This window comes from Symsagittifera roscoffensis, chromosome 6 (assembly GCF_963678635.1).
Source record: "Symsagittifera roscoffensis chromosome 6, txSymRosc1.1, whole genome shotgun sequence".
Classification (NCBI taxonomy): Eukaryota; Metazoa; Xenacoelomorpha; order Acoela; family Convolutidae; genus Symsagittifera; species Symsagittifera roscoffensis.
This window is the reverse complement of record NC_087067.1, coordinates 28372705-28391506: the sequence shown is the minus strand read 5'-3', so window position 1 is coordinate 28391506 and position 18802 is coordinate 28372705. Positions and strand designations below refer to the sequence as shown.

Sequence of the window (18802 nt, the reverse complement as noted above, 5' to 3'; positions counted from 1 at the left end):
TGAATTTTCCATCAAAATAAAAAAGTAATCGGAAGAATTATGATCATTAATAAATTTCAATCCGTTTGATTTATTTTTCTAACGATTCAATTCGCTGAAAAAGATTTCTAAAACTATCTAGAATTAATTTCTTCGAAATCCTAACCAGTACGATTTTTTAGATAGAGATACTCGAATGCTTAAAAGACAACTCAAATCATTCGCGCTACTGCTCAGACTGTCAAAAAAAATTTTAAATTGACCAAAAACAAAAAGACCTAACCATGGGATACTCTGCGCAAGAAGTGCTTCAGAGATCAACCAAGGGTAACATTTTATGGCTCTTTTCCAGATGCCATCCTTTCAAACTCAATTTTGAAAAGTCTATTTAACGTTGTCATAATACAATGAAATTTGCCGTGGTGAAGAAATCGACAATTCTGAACCGATTTGTTCTTCATACTTATCAGCGTAACATCACGTATTTAGTCGTAATAACTCGTAAAACAAACATAAACTCGGTATTTTGAAAGGGCAGGAACTGGAAAAGAGCCCGTTTTAAATACCCAGATGTTTGAGCGTCTCATCATATAGTATGTCTTGTTTTAGGCAAATTACAACTTATTTATCAAACAAACTATTCCAATTCCACTCCATTATCTTTTGAAGAAACCACGCGTTCTGTTATCAAACATCTGATGTCTATAACACCAAATGAGCTATAAAAATACTGAACAGTCGTCTGGCAGATGAAAACTGTCAGTGCAGTTTTCTTGCAACCATTTAAAATACAGTTCGCTCCTATTGTCTTAATATCATAAATTTTTAATTCTGTCAGCGCAAAGTTCAAGAAAAATACGTCAAGAAAAACTCGTCAAGGGTCATTTTTCAGTGACGTCAAGGGTCATTTGTCTTTTTGATGAACTTAATTCTATCGATCGCGTCGTTAAAATAAAATCTCAACCAATTATATCAAAAAAATTTAGAACCACAGCCAGTTACAAATTTGGCCATATTTTTGTGAGATGTTTTAATATGTCGTTTTTCAAATAACTTTTTTATAAAGAACGGATTCAATTTCCTTCAATATACTTCGTAATCGCTTTTTAAAGTTGCTTGAATAAAATTTTATTTAAAAAACCATCAAATTAAGAACATTGTAAACATTCAAATTGGTTTAATACAGAGGTGAAGCGGAGCTTCGCACCATTTGCGATACAACACAGTCACAAAAGAAAGCACAAGCCGAAAAAAAATAAAAAATGTTTTAAAAAACTAGTTAACGATAATTTTAGAATGTCTCTATGAAGGACACCTAGAGCCCAGCTAAAACTGGAGGTACCTGTTTGATATTTTTGTTATAATGATGCGGGACGAAATGCGTTATTCCAAAAATTGGACTTTGACTAAGACCTTAGTTGTTTCTCTACTAAAATAGGTAAGAAAGTACATTTTTGAGACCTAAAGACATAACCCTCTTACAAAAAATAGGGAGCAGCCGATTTGGCAGGAAAAATGAATGCGACCTCTTCCTTTGATTCAACTTTGATAGGGTTGTTTTTAAGAAAATGGAAAAAGTCATGAATATCATGAAGTCAAAATAAAAACAGGTCATGGTCGGTAAAGTAGAGAAGATTCCAAAAACCGGGTTTCTCGGTGGAAAATTTAACCTGAGAACTGGCACAGTAATTTTCGAGTGAAGTCAGAAAACTTCCGAAAAACGGTCAAACTTTCACTTGTTTGAAGTCCAATTTCTTTCAATGTGCTCCGTAATCGGTTTTAAAAACTTCTCTAACTTAATTAAAATTTTACTTTGAGTAGTAACCGCATTGTAAACTACCAAATTGTGTTTAAAAAAAAACTCCTCAAATTTGTCCTAAAAGGATGCGAAAACTTAAAATGAAAAAACCCATGTTACTCGAGCTATCGTTTCTGACTTACTCTAATCTAAACTTTAAATCACATTTTCAGACACAAAATTGTACAATTTAATTTTTTTGCCATGTTTTCAACCGCCAAACTAGAATTCGTTTCACCCCATGCAGAAATGGCCAACGAAAATTGAGTGCGCAATAGAAAACATAGAGCACAAAGAGTTGAAATTGTGCCAATGAACTCAAGGATCACAAAAAATCGAAAAAAAAACATATATCGCCATAAAGCTCTTTGAAAGATAGAAGATTTTTTTTAAAACTAACCTAATTCGAGAAAACTGTATCAACATATTTTTTTTATTACGCTGGGAAGTCTCACAATTCAAATCCTCATTCGAAACATGGGCATTTTCAATTCTTCGCGCCAGTTGCAATTTCGTAATTGGATAGCACAGTTTGCCTACCTTTAGGCAAATGAATTTGAATTGAACCTGGAAAATTTAAAACTCAAACCACGAATAAACAAAATTTGAGCCGGATCAAATTAAAAGACTTTTCCTGAAAAAAAGTCATCACGACCTATATAAGTGTCCATCGCGACCTATACAATAATCGGAACTATGTTCATCGACTATTAATAATGTGTTCAGTTCATTTGTTGACTTCTTTATGACCATAAAAGTGTTTAATAAGGTAAAGCACAAAAATAATGACCATTTCACTGATTATCACTGAAGCAGCAAGGTAGACTTAACTGATTAATAATTCTTTCAGTAGTTTTCTGTATCTAAAAACAAATGTGAATAAACGTACCGAGTATGTCCTGATAAACAATTCAGATATTTAAAGGGTCCAATGAAGAGGCAATATCCAAAAGACTTTAAAATCCTCACTGCTATAATAGGTATGGTTAGTAAAATTTGACTTTGAAATGCCCCGCGACAGGCTTATTGCATAGGTACTTTCCCAAGCCGAACTAAAGTATAAACGGATTTTTCTTACAAAGAATGTTTATAAATTTGTGACATGAAATTTAAATTACTATCTTTTTAAACGAAGAACCAATCTGTCAAATTGCAAAAAAAAACACTGAATGAGAAACGCATTAAGCAATTCATCTACTTTTGGGTTTGATTTGCAAAATTATAATCAAGTGGAATTGTGATCAATTTTGCCGTTGTCGGCTTTCCCGAGAGAGGAAGGTGTTGATTGGTTGAAATTGCTTTGGAATTCTTCGCCGTTTCCTGGCTTGTTGACGAAATTTGGTGAGTCAACACTCTTGTTTGCATCGTTGCAACTGGCCTCGTTGCATCTGAAACTTTCTGACAAGATGTCGCTTGCATTGTTGCCTGCGGTGATGACAACGGTAGCCTTGGAGCTGTATTATTCACAGCCTGTTGAGCCTTTTTAGTCAGAGGATTGAATATTAATTGAGCTCCGCTCGGAGTTCGAATGGTCATTGGAGTATTTGAGCTCTGTACTGAATTTTGCGTTGCCGTCATTATCTGACCATTAAACTTCAGTGGCCCTTGTTGAAGAGAATTTTGCGTCGTCGCATTTCGAGGAACCGTGGTTGTGAAATGAACCTCACTATGAGTACTATTTAGCAAGGGATCTCGTTGAGCGGCATTTTGCGCGTTCGTGCTTTCAAGAATTGTGTTTGCGAACTGATTTTTATGACCAGGACTAATTTGCGACATCACAGATTGTTTCGAAGGGGCTCCAGTGAACCCCAAATTCTGACTTGAAACATGCTGAATTCGAGTATTGGTATTACGGGCCGGTTGAGAATGATTTGGTTCATAAGAGATTAATGATTGAGAAGAAACTACAGAGGTATTGCTACTTGGAATTGCATTGGATAGAGTCGGGTTCAGTGTGATATTGTAATAAGTCGGGTTAATGATATTCATCTGTTTTACAGTACCCACTGAAATGTTACTTGCAGCCGAAGGATTGTTCGTTGGATTGATTGGTGCAAAGGCTAACTTCTTACCAGCTAATGCTGCGGCGTTTTGAGGAAGAGTAAACTTCAAAAGAGGTTTAGGTTGCAGCTCGTTTGTATTGATCCCAATGTTCGTTTGCACCTTATTAACTGGTGAGTTCTGGTTATTTACGTTCACGTTCGATATTTCTTCATTGAAATTTGACTTTCCACTAAACGGCGAAAACTGAAAACTGACTGGATTCGAACCCCGGGCTCCCGGACTAGTATTTGCATTTATGAAGTTCTGCACACTTACAGGCTGTTTATTTGCAGGCAATGGCTGAAATGTTTTGATCTGCCCATTTCCAGAAGGGTTTTTAATCAGAGCGAAAGTTCCATTATGACCGCCAGTCGGTGGATTGGTTATGAACTTAACCGGTATTGCACTTATAACTGGATGGGTTGCATTGACTTTACCGTCTTGACTGACGTAAACTGTCTGAGATCTGTTCTGATTGGCCAATTGTGCCCTTAAATTTGATTGGTCAACAACCGTTTCCTCTCTGGCAACATAAGTTGGTCCAAACTGCGAAGCATTTAGATTAGATCCTGACATCTGACTTTGGTTACCATTGTTAGAATTACTAAACGATACTGGAACAGGTCTTTTGATTGATATTCCAGGATTCGTAATGACGTTAAATTGTAACTCTTTAGGCGCAAACGATGGACTTTTTTGCCCTGTTGGTAAGTCCACGCGAGCTGGATTTAACTTTACAGAATTATTTGCCGCATTGTTAGTCACTCTTAGAAAATTATTCACAGTTTCCTGTGTATGTTGCTGAAGTCTGACGGTCAGTTCTTCGCCTTTGCTTTGCTTGGCGATAATATGCTGCGAGGAAGTAAAATTTTGATGACTAGGCGAACCATTAAAACCCAGCTGCAATCCTGTCGAATTCCTAGCAAACTGTTTACTATCATTGTATCTATTGTAAGAAGCATTACCGAAGTTATCATCCGCTTTCAAGTTCGAGTATTGCACAACTACTGTTTTATTACTAGCGAAACTATCTCCACTCTGCTGTTTTTCAGGCTGATTTATCACAGATGAGTTATTTCCTAAATGCTTCAAATCAGGCTGATGATCTATCGTTTTGTTATTTTCTCGACTTGTTCTTCTATTGACCTCCTGATTCTTTGCATCGTTGTCAGTATCTTCTATTATGACTGTTTCCGGTGGTCGAGATTCTCCGTAACGGCTTGGAGTTGATTGCGCTTTTGGCGGGTATCCTCTAAAACTGCTTTGCTTGTTCAGATACATAGAGGGTAGTCGAACTTCCCTCTTGTAGTTTGGAAGTCTACCAATTGAACCCGATCGGTAACCCGGAGTCCCATTCAGAGCCATTTTTACTTCCTCCGAAGCCGCAGACGGTGATGACGAGATATTTCTGTTCACCGCCAATTTAGAAGACAAATTCTGTTTCCGCCTATCGGGAGTTAATGGCTGGTTGCGTAGTTCGAATTTCTGATTCCAAATGTACCTAAGAAACAGCAGTTGAACATGCTTATTCACATTTCAATATAGACACACAGAACAACGGGAATTTTGCAGCTTAAAGCACGGATGAAAGAGCTAGCGAATAAAAGATGAAACGGAAAAAGCCCGGATTGACCTCAATATAACTAATCATACAATTCCATAAATTAGGTCTATGAAAACATTAGGTCTATGAAAAAAAAATTGTCATAAAAAATTTAGAACTGATTAGAAACGTGAGAAAAAGAAACAATTTTTTGTCTCATCAAATGACGAAATATGAGATGAAGGAGATACAATTTAAAAAAAACATTAAAACGAAAAAAAAAACAATTACGTTCGAAAAATCTGAGTTTTTCAATGATATCAAAAACTGAGAACAACGACTTTCAATGATAACAAAAACTGTTTTAATCAGCGGAAAATTCTATTTTAAAAAAAAATGACATACAACAATCAGCAGACAAATGATAGTCTTACTATTCAAACACAGAGGCGAAGCTGCGCTTCGCAAACACAAATGACCAAAATGAGCAGTAAAAAATGAATAAGAAAGGAAAATGGTAAAAATAAGCCTTGGAAATAATCTTTTGCTGTCGCGCAATCCAACCTACAAGCAGGCGATTTGGAGTCGCACGTCCTCGGATCTCAATATAACTTATCATACAATTTCATAAATTGGGTCTATGAAAACATACAGTTGGAAAAGAAAAGAAAATTTGACTCGTTTAAAAAAAACATCAACTTTAAAATTTCAAAATGAAAAATATATGGCTGTCGTTTTTTGCTTAAATGATTTGACTATTCAAACACAGAGGCGAGTTGCTTAAATAAAACTAATCATACAATTCCATAAATTAGGTCTTTGAAAACAAACAGTTGGAAAAAAAAATTAGGTCTTTGAAAAACAGTTGGAAAATTTGACTTGTTCAACTTTTCTCGACTGATGTTCAATTTCATGAAAACACAGAGTATAAACTCGTTAAATAATCAGCGCTAATTTATTTAGCATAAAAATAAGCCTTGGAAATAATCTTTTGCTGTCGCGCAACCCAACCTACAAACAGGAGATTTGGAGTCGCACGTCCTCGGATCTCCATCAAAGGCCTTTGAAAACTTTCTATCTATAGAAACCAATACAGCAGCAACACAAAAAATAATTTGGAATATAATTAACTATTCCACACTTACTTTGCATGTAATAACTTTGAAGGCATAAAGCCAAATAATGTATAAATTTTGCATCTCAAAAAAATGCACGACATTGCGCTAGAAAATTTCTGAAAGGTAATTTTATGCTCGTAGTGTTGTTTGAAACAAACCGCTTTTTCCGGTTCATTTGATGAATTAACACAGATGCGCAGCTGCGCTTCGCAAACACTAGCAAGAAAACGAAGAAAAAAAGCAGCTATCAAGTGAAATAAAGAAAAGGCAAAAAAGCCTTGAAATAAAAACACTATTAGGGAGGCGGATTTGATCCCTCACAACTAGAAAATTCAGAGTCCCCTGTATCGCATCTAAGCCACCGGCCCTCAACAATGCACAAACAGTAGCCACAAATAAAATAACTACATATGCTACAAAAAATTGCCAAAGCTATGCGGCAAAACTAGCATCAGATACAATATACTACCTTAAGGCGTCCACACTAACTTTGTATGCTATAATCTGGGAAGCATAAAGCCAAATTATGGAAAAATTCTTTATTTCAAAAAAAAGTCAGATATATTGAGTAGGAAAACTCTTGAAATCGAATTTTTATTATTGCACTGCTGTTTGAAAACCAATAGCTTTTTTTAGGTTCATTTGATAAATCAAAAATCATCAACTGTGTTAATTTATTACTTATCGAAAGTCAAGCACACGCTAACAAATACCGCAAAGGTGCCCCAAAAGTGGCACGAATACTTGCGACTCAGATTGGAAAAAAATTATTACACTACGCTCGCTTAGAATACTCCGGCCGGCAATCAAACTCCAACGCAAGAAGATCCAACAGCACGCGCCCTTCTGCTAGACCTAGTAGGATGGGACTGAAATTTGTCGAGGTTCCATAATAAAGTCAGTCTATTTTTTTAATGATTTATTTGAAAAGTCGATTACGGGAAAAACCTAGTTCCGGATTATAAACCATTCGCTCTCACAGGTGAAAAAAACTTAATTCAATTGAGCGATAGCGAGAACAACTATTATTTGCTCACCTTTTAATTGCCCTTGCGCTTTGATCTTTGTCGCTGTTCTTACTTCCAGACTCATACCCACTGGAATAAGTCGGGATCCTCTGCGACTCTACTTCGCTTTTCACGCCTTCTTCTTCTTGCTTCGTATCTATTGACGCTGTCTTCGGCTTTTTCGGTTTAGAGACCTCTTCGACTAATCGCACCAAATCCGGATTTATGTCGGATACATCTTTACCTTTCTTCCCCTTACCTTTCATGCGTCTTTTGCCATGACTGAAGAAACATTCGACTCCCAAATGTTTCCTGCAACCATTGGCGAAAACTTTGCTAACGTTGATGGCAATTTTTCCGAATTCGGAGTTCCTTCCATTGTACTGCCAGCAGTTTTCGAACATCCGCAGGCCGTCTTGAACAAACTAGAAAGCAAACAAGATAAAATATTTATAGAAACATTACTTTCTAAAAAAAAAGAAGTTAAAAGAATTTTCGAATAGGAACAGGCGAAACAAAGATAAGAAGATGAATACTCGGCAATAAATGTTATCAAACATTCTATCAGTGATGCCAACTAACAGTTACAAAAGGAATTCATTTTTCAACTTTTCCGCAAAAAGTTATAGCACCAGAAAAAACTCGCTAGTAGTTTCCATCAATTTCAAGACGTCCAGTTAGTTAAACCTATATAATGTGAACAAAAACAACTAACTGCATTGATAGAATGGTAGTTGCTGTAGCGAAGCTTCTTGTACATGTCTTGTAGGCAGATTGGGTTCTAAAAAAATACAAGCTAGTCTGGTCAGCTGAAAACAATTTTTGGCTCGCCCTACCCAACCTCACATAAACATCAATATTATAGTGTAATTAGTGGGAAATTTTTGGAAAAAAAAATGAAAAAACTTATTGATTGAGGCGATCGATCGACCTATATAGCTGTAATTCGAGCCACAAATTATCACGGCTCAAATTCCATTAGTTTTGAGATAATGCAATTTTTGTGAAAATATTTGGTTTCGGGAAACACTTCCAAAGAAATTCATGGTTTGCACCAGTTGGTTAGGTGTTATCAATTGACCTTTACAGCTTCTGATTCTTGTCTTAAATTAGAATTACATATAACCCAGCAGCTTTTGAGAACAAACAGAATTTTGTAATTTTGAACGCTAGCTAATCGAACTCTTTTTTTTCAAAAAAAATGCGCGTAGCCACTTAACCAAAAGAAAATCACCGAGCATAAAAATTTGATTGAATCCAAAAAACCAGGTTTGGCAGGGTAGTTCTCGAGAAGTCAACAAACTCACAAACGGTCAAAAATCAAATTTTTGACTTTTCCTAGGGCCATAAATTTTTCAAATCACAAAATTTGGGAGCACTCGCGTATTCAAAGGCGCTTGCAACAACCAGTTCTTGGGATTGAACCCAGATCTCAGATATGGGAGGTTTTTTTCCGGTAAAATTCATAAAACTAAAAGAAAACGCTCAAAAAATTCACTTTTCCGAGGAAGATAAGTTTTTTTTGTAAAAAATTGTGAGTGGTCGGTAATGCAGGGGAGCTTCCCACAACTCGTTATCTGAATTGAACCGACTACCTCAAGTTTAGGAGGTTAGTTTTCGAGAAATTTTTTTTAAAAGGTTGGGCGCAGCCGCTAATAAAGGAAAACTATTTTATTCATTGAACTTTAAAATTCACATTTGGTAGGCTAGTTTTTGAAAAAAAAAATCAAAAACCAAAAACATTGGTAAAATATTCTCCCCACAGATTTCAAAGGCCGTAGACTAAGGTTTCGAGCAAAAAGAGACCAGCGGAGTATACATGCACACATGTAGGCGGTCTTTCTATGGATACCTTTTTTTGAAAATCGATAGAAAAATTTTTGAGAAAAAGTTACTTTGTATAGATTTTTCGCTCTATCAACTTTCATAATACCTGTTTTTATCAAACAGGAATTCTAGGCGAACATTCCAGGACTTTTAAAACTCAAATTAATAATTGAACAAAAATTACAAAGCGGAAACAAGTCCGACAACCTTTGAGCAGACACCAGCTGAGCCAATAAAAAAAAACGATTTTGTAAAAAAAAAAAAAAACTTTCAAAAAAATTTCAAGTCCCCACGAAACTACCCTACAGTAACTTGTTATACCGTACTTGTAACCCCTGTGCCAGTTTTGCCGTAGCTTGGGCCTGACAGCACGTGAGTGGAGAGAGTGCACGTGAATGAAGTCTATTGATTCAAGTGATTTTGTTTAACTGGTTGATAACCCGAAAAAATCTATATTCCAGGATCCCGCCTGTTTTAGATTTCAAGTGTTGTTGAAAATATTCAAAAATGAAAAAATGCTTTCTTGAAAGGCTGGGTAGACTGAGTGGGCATACACATACCCGTTGTCTGTTCTCTCCAGGATGCTAATAATATATGGACTTAATCTTAGAATTCTGTTATTTGCTGTGTGAACTTGTTTCGGAGTTTTTTGCCCAGCGGAGCAATTTGGATAAACCGCTGCTCAGTAAAAAAATTTCCTCTTTCAAAATTTTTAATTTCAATTGATGCATTTTATTTTTCATCTCAATTGGACAATGTGGCCAAATTTTACAAAAAAAAACATAGCCAACAGGCAGTTGAAAAAGAGACAATGAACGCAAGCAAGTAAACAGAAAAAAAGACCTTTACGTTTTTTGATGTTCGTGACCTTTACACTTTTGCTGTTCAATAGTGGAGTTTGACTTAACCAACTTGAAAAGAACCAATTTTACGATTTTTCCTGAAAAAAATCATCACTGCCTATATAAGAGTCTGGACTACGTTTATCGACTCATACAAATAGCGCCAAAGAAAAAAGTCTAATTGTTAACTGCTACTGGAGTTTTACGTTTTTCCAAGCCTTGTCGTAGAAATCAGTTTTTGCAATAATTAACCTCGATCTATTTGTCATATAAAGTTGCTCAAGATTGTTAGAAAACTTATCCATGACAAAATTCAGTTCCTTTGCATCAACAGCGGAATTAGGGGCGGACGCCCCGCCCTGAAGATTTCTACCTCCTGACCGATCAAAGGGTACTCCTCTGGTACTACTTTAGAATATCCTTTTATGGTGGCGGACGCTTAAGTTTTTCTAAAGGCTCCTTTGGCGCCAATATAAACTAATTTTGAGGTGAACTGTGCGCGCCGAAAAAAAACTCCATTTTTGAGCTAAAACTTTCTCAAAAAATTGTCAAATAGAGTCTTTACCGTGCTTTAAGAAAACTTGGAAAATCAATTTGGTCAACCAAAAAACTAGAAACAAACGTTAAAAAATCCCGCCAACCTCGATAAAACCTTAAAACTGAACCGCTTTGCATGAAATCTATTCATGAAGAAAATATTTTTCATTTTTCTTCAATTTTTTTTTCTAAAATACTGGGCTGAAAAAAAATCAACCACAAAGATTGTTATCAAAGAAATTAAATGCACAAAACAATTCACACGAAAATAAAAAAAAATTCGAAGCGTTCAAGTAAAATTAACAACAAAGTAAAACCAATAATACAAAAAAAAAATAGATTCAATTCCACGAAACTTCTTTTTGCTCGGTAAATTTTCAGTTAATGACAATTTTTTGTAAAAAGTCCTAAACGAAGACAACTTGATGACGTCCATGATATTGAGGCTTCTTTGTCCTTCAATTTAATTGTTAAACTTGTTATCATTCGAGAAAACAACTCAGTTTCGAAGGAAAATTATTTTTTTTTGAATTCTTGTAGATTATCAAACCTTTATGACGGAAGAATAACCAGGTGCGATTTCGTCTGTCACAGGATCCAAGAACACGTGAGAGTCCTGATGAGATTCAATCTCAGACAACACTGAAATGAACCATACTCAAATACAAGAGTTAACACAAGCGAAGCGAAGTTCTGCATTGCGAACACAAGAGTCAAACGTAATTTGGTGAGCTTTAAAACTTAACCAAAAGACCGTTGAAAAAGAGTGATGAACGCAAGCAAACAGAAAAAAAACACTGAATTTGTTGAAAAAAAATCTTAACTTTCGAATTTCAAAGAGAAAAGAAACAATAGATGCCTTTTAAGCTCTTTGAATTTCTATAACAACTTAAGATTGGCGCGTTTTTGATAACATTAACCCAACTAGAGAAAACTGAATCAATAGGTAAAGATTTTATTCCGCTAGAAATCTAAAAAATTAATTCCACTTTCAAAACTAGAAATCGTTCACTTTTTTTTTGCGCCATTTCCACGTTCATATTTGGAGAGTGTTACTTACATTACTTTCAGCAGATGAAATTCCATTGAACTCAAAAAGCATATACACGTTCAGCATTTATAAAAGCACGAATATGTATGAATGCACATCTGTAGTTGTTAGAGCATTTTAAGACTTTTTTCTGAAAAAAAAAACAAAAAAAACAACCAAGACCTATATAAGAGTCTTCACTAAGCTCATCACTCTTAAAATTCACTCCACAAAATTTTTGTACGAACTTTCGAAAATTTTCATATGGAATCGAAGCTGCATTTCGCAAACACAATCGATAAATTGAAGAAAAAAAAGCAGCTCTTATAAATGAAATAAGTATATCAAAGGAGTCGGATTCGAACGTACGAATGGAATATTGAAGTCTCACGTCCTCTCATCTGCGCCACGGGCAAAAAAAACTTTACAAAGACTAGTCATCAATAAAGAAGTTACCGATGCTAATAAATTGCCAATACTATGCAGCACAACTTCTCACAAATATGAAAAACTAGTGCGGCATTGAACCTCCGACCTCTAGATTAGGAGCCTCAAACTCTTGCATCTGTGCCATCGGCAAACAAAAGCCACTAACAAAGCAGAAAGCAGATGCTGTTGAATTGCCATTGCCACAGATTCTGATTATAGCAGAAGTGCCACTAAATGAGCACATTTATTTGCGAGTTGCGTTGGAATAAAGTTAATTCTTACTATGACTACGCTCGCTTGTATAAAAACAAATCTAGCGCTTTTAAGAAATAAAACACTTGTTTTGATTGCGAGCAATTGTTTCGTTATCTGAACAGTTGGGATCTCTCGAAACTACCATTATCTGGATAGTTTGGATCGTTCGAAACCTTGAAAAGTAACGAAAACAAAAAAACGCTGAATTTTGAAAAAATCAAAAACACTTCAAATTGATCATTACATGGTTCTTTTTGGCTTGCTTGTTTAAGTATAATCACTAATCACACAGAAACTAAAGGGATAACTTTAGAACAAATAGCATCAAAATAAGCGTTTTACTAAATTCATTAAACGTATAAGGTGTGCAGAATTCTATAGAAAATACAAAATTCACTAAAATTGCGCCAAAAAGGACCAAATTTAAGATGAAAAAACAATTTTGAAGTTGGCAAACATAAACATTTAAAAAACGTCATTTAAAATGTAAATTGCCATTCTACTGATAAATTCAAACTTCAACACTACCAATCTTTAAGCTAATTTAAAATGTCTAGAGCTTTTGGAACACATCGATAGGTGGATCTTAGAAGTTTTTCTGATATCCAACCCTGAACTAAAACTCATATAGGACTACTATAATATTACAATGCATCAATTTCGGTCTTTAAAAAAGGCATTTTCAATTTTTTGTTGGAAATAACAGATTTAAATTGCTCAATCAAATTTTGAATTGCTTCGATCATTTAAATGAGAAAAAAAAATTCAATTGAAAACAAAATTTCAATTAAAATGAAAAAAAAACACTCATCACTGAATGAAGCCAACTAAATAACCCACACCCACCCTCCTAATAAACCCTTTACTGTGTCAACGTGTCGCCAATATTATTTGAATCTGCCCAAAAGTGTAGACCTTACCTTTCAAGATTCCAGTCGTGACTTCGTCTTCATCTAGCGAATCTTCGTCTGCACTACTTCCACTCAATTCACACTGATTGCCTCTTTTTCTCCCCCTCCACTTCGAAGCCCCAGATGAGAAACTGGAGTTCAATGCCTGATACACCAACGAATCCAAGAGAGTTTTATAGAACGTTCCAAAAAGGGGGATTCCTCAAGTACGAAGGAACGAATGCGCGAAAAAGATCTGCCAATCAGAATTCATTAATCATAAATTTCGAAGGAAGTAAGCGATAAAATCAGTCAGTTTTGGACAGTTTAAAAGCTTGATTGGTCGGGAAATTTCGCGCATTCGGTCTTTCGCGTATGAGAATAGCCCCTGTAAAAGTTTCAACCGGCAGACTTAATTAAAAGAGCAAATGACAGTTTACGCTAAAACATTAGATTTTCAGAAAGATTATATCTGGTCTCCGGAAAACTCATATTTAAAGGCTAAATTATGGCAGATTGCTTTTCAACTAATTATATTTGTCCATTTCTTTTACAGCTTATTAGAGCATACAAAACTCTATGTAATAGTACGTGGAAACGTTTTCTTTTATAGTATTCAATTTCGACTCTGCTAATTAAATTTTCATAGTTCAAGAAGGCCTTAAACATCACTTATTTCAATTAAAAACTTCCGAACATATTTCCACGAAATGAAAGAAGCAAAAACTGGCAATGCTGAGCTGAGCTCTTTGAACTGAACAAAACTGCTTATATACCCTTGATTAAGATATTAATTTTAAAAAATTGTATAGAATGAGAATTAAAGTAATTATTCTCAGTTAAACTATTCTGTACCTCATCCACGCGGCCATTTTTCCCTTCTGATTGAGCCCCGTTAGGCAAACTGTCTTCGAAGCTGCTGTGTGCTGGACTGGTAGCCGGTGAGTCACAGGAAGTGCCCATGAGGTAAGGGGGGAGTGGCTTCCCCTCTCGAATGAGAGCGATTCTTTCCTCTCGCATGGCCACTCGCTTCTGCCGTTCTATAAAGCAGAGTTACTTGAAAATAGCAGAAAAATTTGATGAATTTGTTTTCTTGATATTCGATTTCATCAAAACTGACTAAAAGTTACAAATTGGACAAAAAATTTCTTATCGACGTTTTGGATAAACGTTACCCTATTCAACAAACCACGAAAAAAAATCGAGCGTGACAATTCTACGTTTTTACACATAAGCGAAGCTGCTCTTCGCAATCAAGCAAAAATGGCAAAAAAATAGATGAAAAACTTGCAAAACTAAAAAGTTTCAAAGCGGGATTCAAAATTTTCTAAATCTCTCATCAATTAAACTAGTTTGAAAACTGAAATGATATTAATACCCAAGGGTTTTTGTAAAATTAAACAAAACAGCCTGATCAAAATTTTTAAAATCTCCGAACTTTTGGTACTATTTTACGACACCCATTTTCGGCCGACTGACTTTGAAATTTTTCTAAAGGCGCCCATAAATATTAACTTTGAGGGGAAGCGCGCAAAGAAAAAAACTCATCAGTGTAAGAGTAAAATATGAACTAGTCTAAAAAACACCATATGACCTAGAAAAAAACACCATATGGCACATAAGCTTTTTCCCGATAAAATACGATATGATTCGGATTTCCTGGGTGTGGCGTATCAGTTAGCCTACCGTCTCTTAGCACAGCCTTGGCCTCCTCTCGCTGCAGTCTCTCCTGATTGGCCAATTCAGCCTTTCGCTGTTCCTCCTCTCTCGCCAACACTTTCAGTGCCTCGCGCTTCTCCTGCTCTTCCGCACGTCTCGCTTCCTCTTCTTCCATCTAGTTCAATAAAAATAATTGAACAAACTCGCTCATACAGAACATAGGCGCTACGCGCAATACGCCGAAGGCATAGAAACTGAAGCAAAAACCAAACAACTTGAACAACTAATAATTGAAGAATAACAGTTCTAGAACAAAAAATCGTACTAATACATGTATACACCAAAATTTTGCTATATCGAGAAAGAGCCTGAAATAACAGTTCTAGAACTAAAAATCGTACTAACACATGTATAGGTTAAATTTTTGATATATCAACGAAGATCATAAAATAACACTTCTAGAACTAAAAATCGTACTAACACATGTATACACCAAAATTTTACTATATTGACAAAGAGCCTGAAATAACAGTTCGTGAGCTAAAAATCGTTCGAACACATGTACACTCCAAAATTTTGCTATATTGGCAAAGATCATGAAATAACAGTTCGAGAGCTAAAAATCGTACTAACACATGTATACGTCAAATTTTTGCTATATTGACAAAGATCATGGAATAACAGTTCTAGAGCTAAAAATCGTACTAACACATGTATACACCAAAATTTTGCTATATTGACAAAGATCATGGAATAACAGTTCGAGAACTAAAAATGGTACTAACACATGTATACAATAAAATTTTGATATATTGACAAAGATCATGAAATAACAGTTCGAGAACTAAAAATCGTAATAACACATGTATACACTAAAATTTTGATATATTGACATAGATCATAAAATAACAGTTCGAGAACTAAAAATAGTACTAACACATGTATACGCTAAAATATTGCTATATTGACGAAGAGCCTGAAATAATAATTCTAGAGCTAAAATCGTACTAACACATGTATACACCAATATTTTGCTATATCGACAAAGAGCCTGAATAAACGTTGTAGAACTAAAAATCTTACTAACACATATATACACCAAAATTTTGCTATATTGACAAAGAGCCTGAAATATTGACAAAGGACCTGAAATAACAATCGTAGAACTAAATGTCGTACTTACGCATTGTAGATCAATTTCTATAGCTATAATAAAATACAAAAGATTGTGTTTGTATGTGTAGCAAAACGCCTCCTGTTTTACACCTAATACAAGTATACACAGACCAGTTAATTGAAACTACAGTGTACCTATTACAAGTATACACAGATCAGTTAAACTAAAGAAACTGTGTACCTAATACAAGTATACACGATCAGTTGATTGAAACTACAGTGTACCTAATACAAGTATACACAGCAGTTGAAATAGAAAAACTGTGTACCTAATACAAGTATACACAGACCAGTTGATTGAAACTACAGTGTACCTAATACAAGTATACACAGCAGTTGAAAAAAAACTGTGTACCTAATACAAGTATACACAGACCAGTTGATTGAAACTACAGTGTACCTAATACAAGTATACACAGCAGTTGAAATAGAAAAACTGTGTACCTAATACAAGTATACACAGATCAGTTGATTGAAACTACAGTGTACCTAATACAAGTATACACAGCAGTTGAAAAAAAACTGTGTACCTAATACAAGTATACACAGACCAGTTGATTGAAACTACAGTGTACCTAATACAAGTATACACAAAAGTTGAAATAGAATAACTGTGTACCTAGTACAAGTATACACAGATCAATTGATTGAAACTACAGTGTACCTAATACAAGTATACACAGCAGTTGAAAAAAAAACTGTGTACCTAATACAAGTATACACAGACCAGTTGAGCTGCTGGCAGAAAATCATACAGTGACTAGCTAAAACTTTGTAACCACCTGTTCAGAATGGCAAGGGAAGAATTGAAAATGTTTTTTTTTAAGAATTAAGGTGTAAAATTTATTGGTCGTACATTAAATAGACATTAAAAAATATATATGAACAAATAACCAAACAAACAGACCCATAATATGAATAAATGAAAATAAATAAATGAAATAAATACACATACATAAATAATAAAAGCAAAACTAAATGAAAGAAAGAATAATTAAATAAATATAGAAATAAATATCAACAAATAAACAAAACACACCTGATAAATAAATAAGCAATAAAAAATTAAATCAATACATAAATAAATAAATAAATACATAAATAAATACATAAATAAATAAATAAATAAATAAATAAAAGCAAAAGTGAAATGTACAAATAATTAAATAGACATGAAAAAAAATATATGAACAAATAACCAAACAAACAGACCCATAATATAAATAAATGAAAATAAATAAATTAAATAAATACACACGCAGAAATAATAACAGCAAAACTAAATGAAAGAAAGAATAATTAAATAAATAAACAAAACACGTGATAAAAATAAACAAAAATAATATGTACATACATAAATTATAAATAAATATAAGCAAACTAAACATAATTAAATAAATAGAAGAACAGATAATTAAATAAATAAAGATGAACAAATAAAGAAACAAACATACGCAATCACGTGACATAGCGCGATATAGTCCAGCCCACATGATAATTGATAACTGTGGACGTTATTTGTCGACACTTGACAACAGACAACATAAAAAAAAACCCTTTACACGATACCATAACACCTTGACTAAAGTCTTCGGTGTAATAATGAAGTTTTTGGTTAAGTTGCTAAGTCTTCAATTCTTAATCTAAAGATCAGAGGTTCGAGTCCCACCAATTCAGCCCATACAGACTATAAGTTTTAATTAACAGATTATGAAGTTTATGGTTAAGTGGCTAAATCTCCACTTGTCAATCAACAACTAAGTGGTTCGAGGCCTACCATAAACCGTGCTTGTTGTTTGCATGGGTGAGCTAGCAATAATTAGTAAAAAAAAACATGTCGTTCTTAACAAGGGACACAAATCGTTCTCCGTCATGAGATCATCAGCTTGTATATTTTTCATTCCCTTGGTGGACAAACAGTTTTAACAATATTTTAAAAAAATCTTGAATGTGCAAATTAAGACGCTATCAAATGATTCTGTAAGATAGTTTTTCCTGAAAAACCCAAATGCTACAAATTTATAACGCAAGCCTTGAAATCACGATTCGTATCCTTCTTGAGACAATCAGATTTAAGTTTTTTTTAAATTTGTCTGCTAACTGACGAGCATGAAATGGAGGATATCAGCTTATTGGCCACACTCCCAAATTAAGTTTGTTGAATAAAGTAAAAAATAACTGACCTTTGAAAGAACAAAAAAACATAGCGAATATTTGCTTACAATCGGGAAAATTCCTCAGCTTTACTTAGATTGAGAAAGTTATGTTTCAATCCTTTTATTTCTGTTTTGAACTTCATTCCACGTTCGATTAATTTACTCATTTCAGCATACCCCTAAATTTCGTCATCAGCGAGCGAGGACAACAGCAACTTACCCATGAAGGAAAAAATGTCGATCTCAAATTGCCGCAAAATTGTAATGAAATATTCATCTCAACCAGCGAATATGGTCAAGAAAACATTTGGATTAAATTACTTATGGTATATTTCAAATTTATAGCAAATAATAAAATATGAATGCTTTTCGAGGGTAAGACAAAGAAAGTTAACAATGTTAGCGACCAAATTTTTTCAAGCTTAGGGGCATTTAAATATATTCTCAGTTAACCTAGGAGTGAAATAATCTGCGTCGAAAACCACAAAAAACGATACCTGCCAAAAGATTAAC

The 18802-nt window shown here is 34.5% G+C and overlaps 1 protein-coding gene across 1 annotated transcript in view; it reads right to left on the bottom strand.

The window, feature by feature from the left end:
* Nucleotides 1–2746: 2746 nt before the first annotated feature.
* Nucleotides 2747–18802, bottom strand: part of LOC134847645 (uncharacterized) — a 28352-nt gene continuing 12296 nt past the window's right edge. The window contains exons 7-13 of the mRNA XM_063864798.1: nucleotides 14985–15132; nucleotides 14154–14338; nucleotides 13329–13464; nucleotides 11245–11336; nucleotides 8204–8269; nucleotides 7519–7913; nucleotides 2747–5321 (exon numbers count right to left, since the gene is read on the bottom strand). Coding sequence (XP_063720868.1) covers nucleotides 2972–5321; nucleotides 7519–7913; nucleotides 8204–8269; nucleotides 11245–11336; nucleotides 13329–13464; nucleotides 14154–14338; nucleotides 14985–15132 — 3372 coding nt within the window. The 3' untranslated portion in view covers nucleotides 2747–2971. The remainder of the gene's footprint in view (nucleotides 5322–7518; nucleotides 7914–8203; nucleotides 8270–11244; nucleotides 11337–13328; nucleotides 13465–14153; nucleotides 14339–14984; nucleotides 15133–18802) is intronic.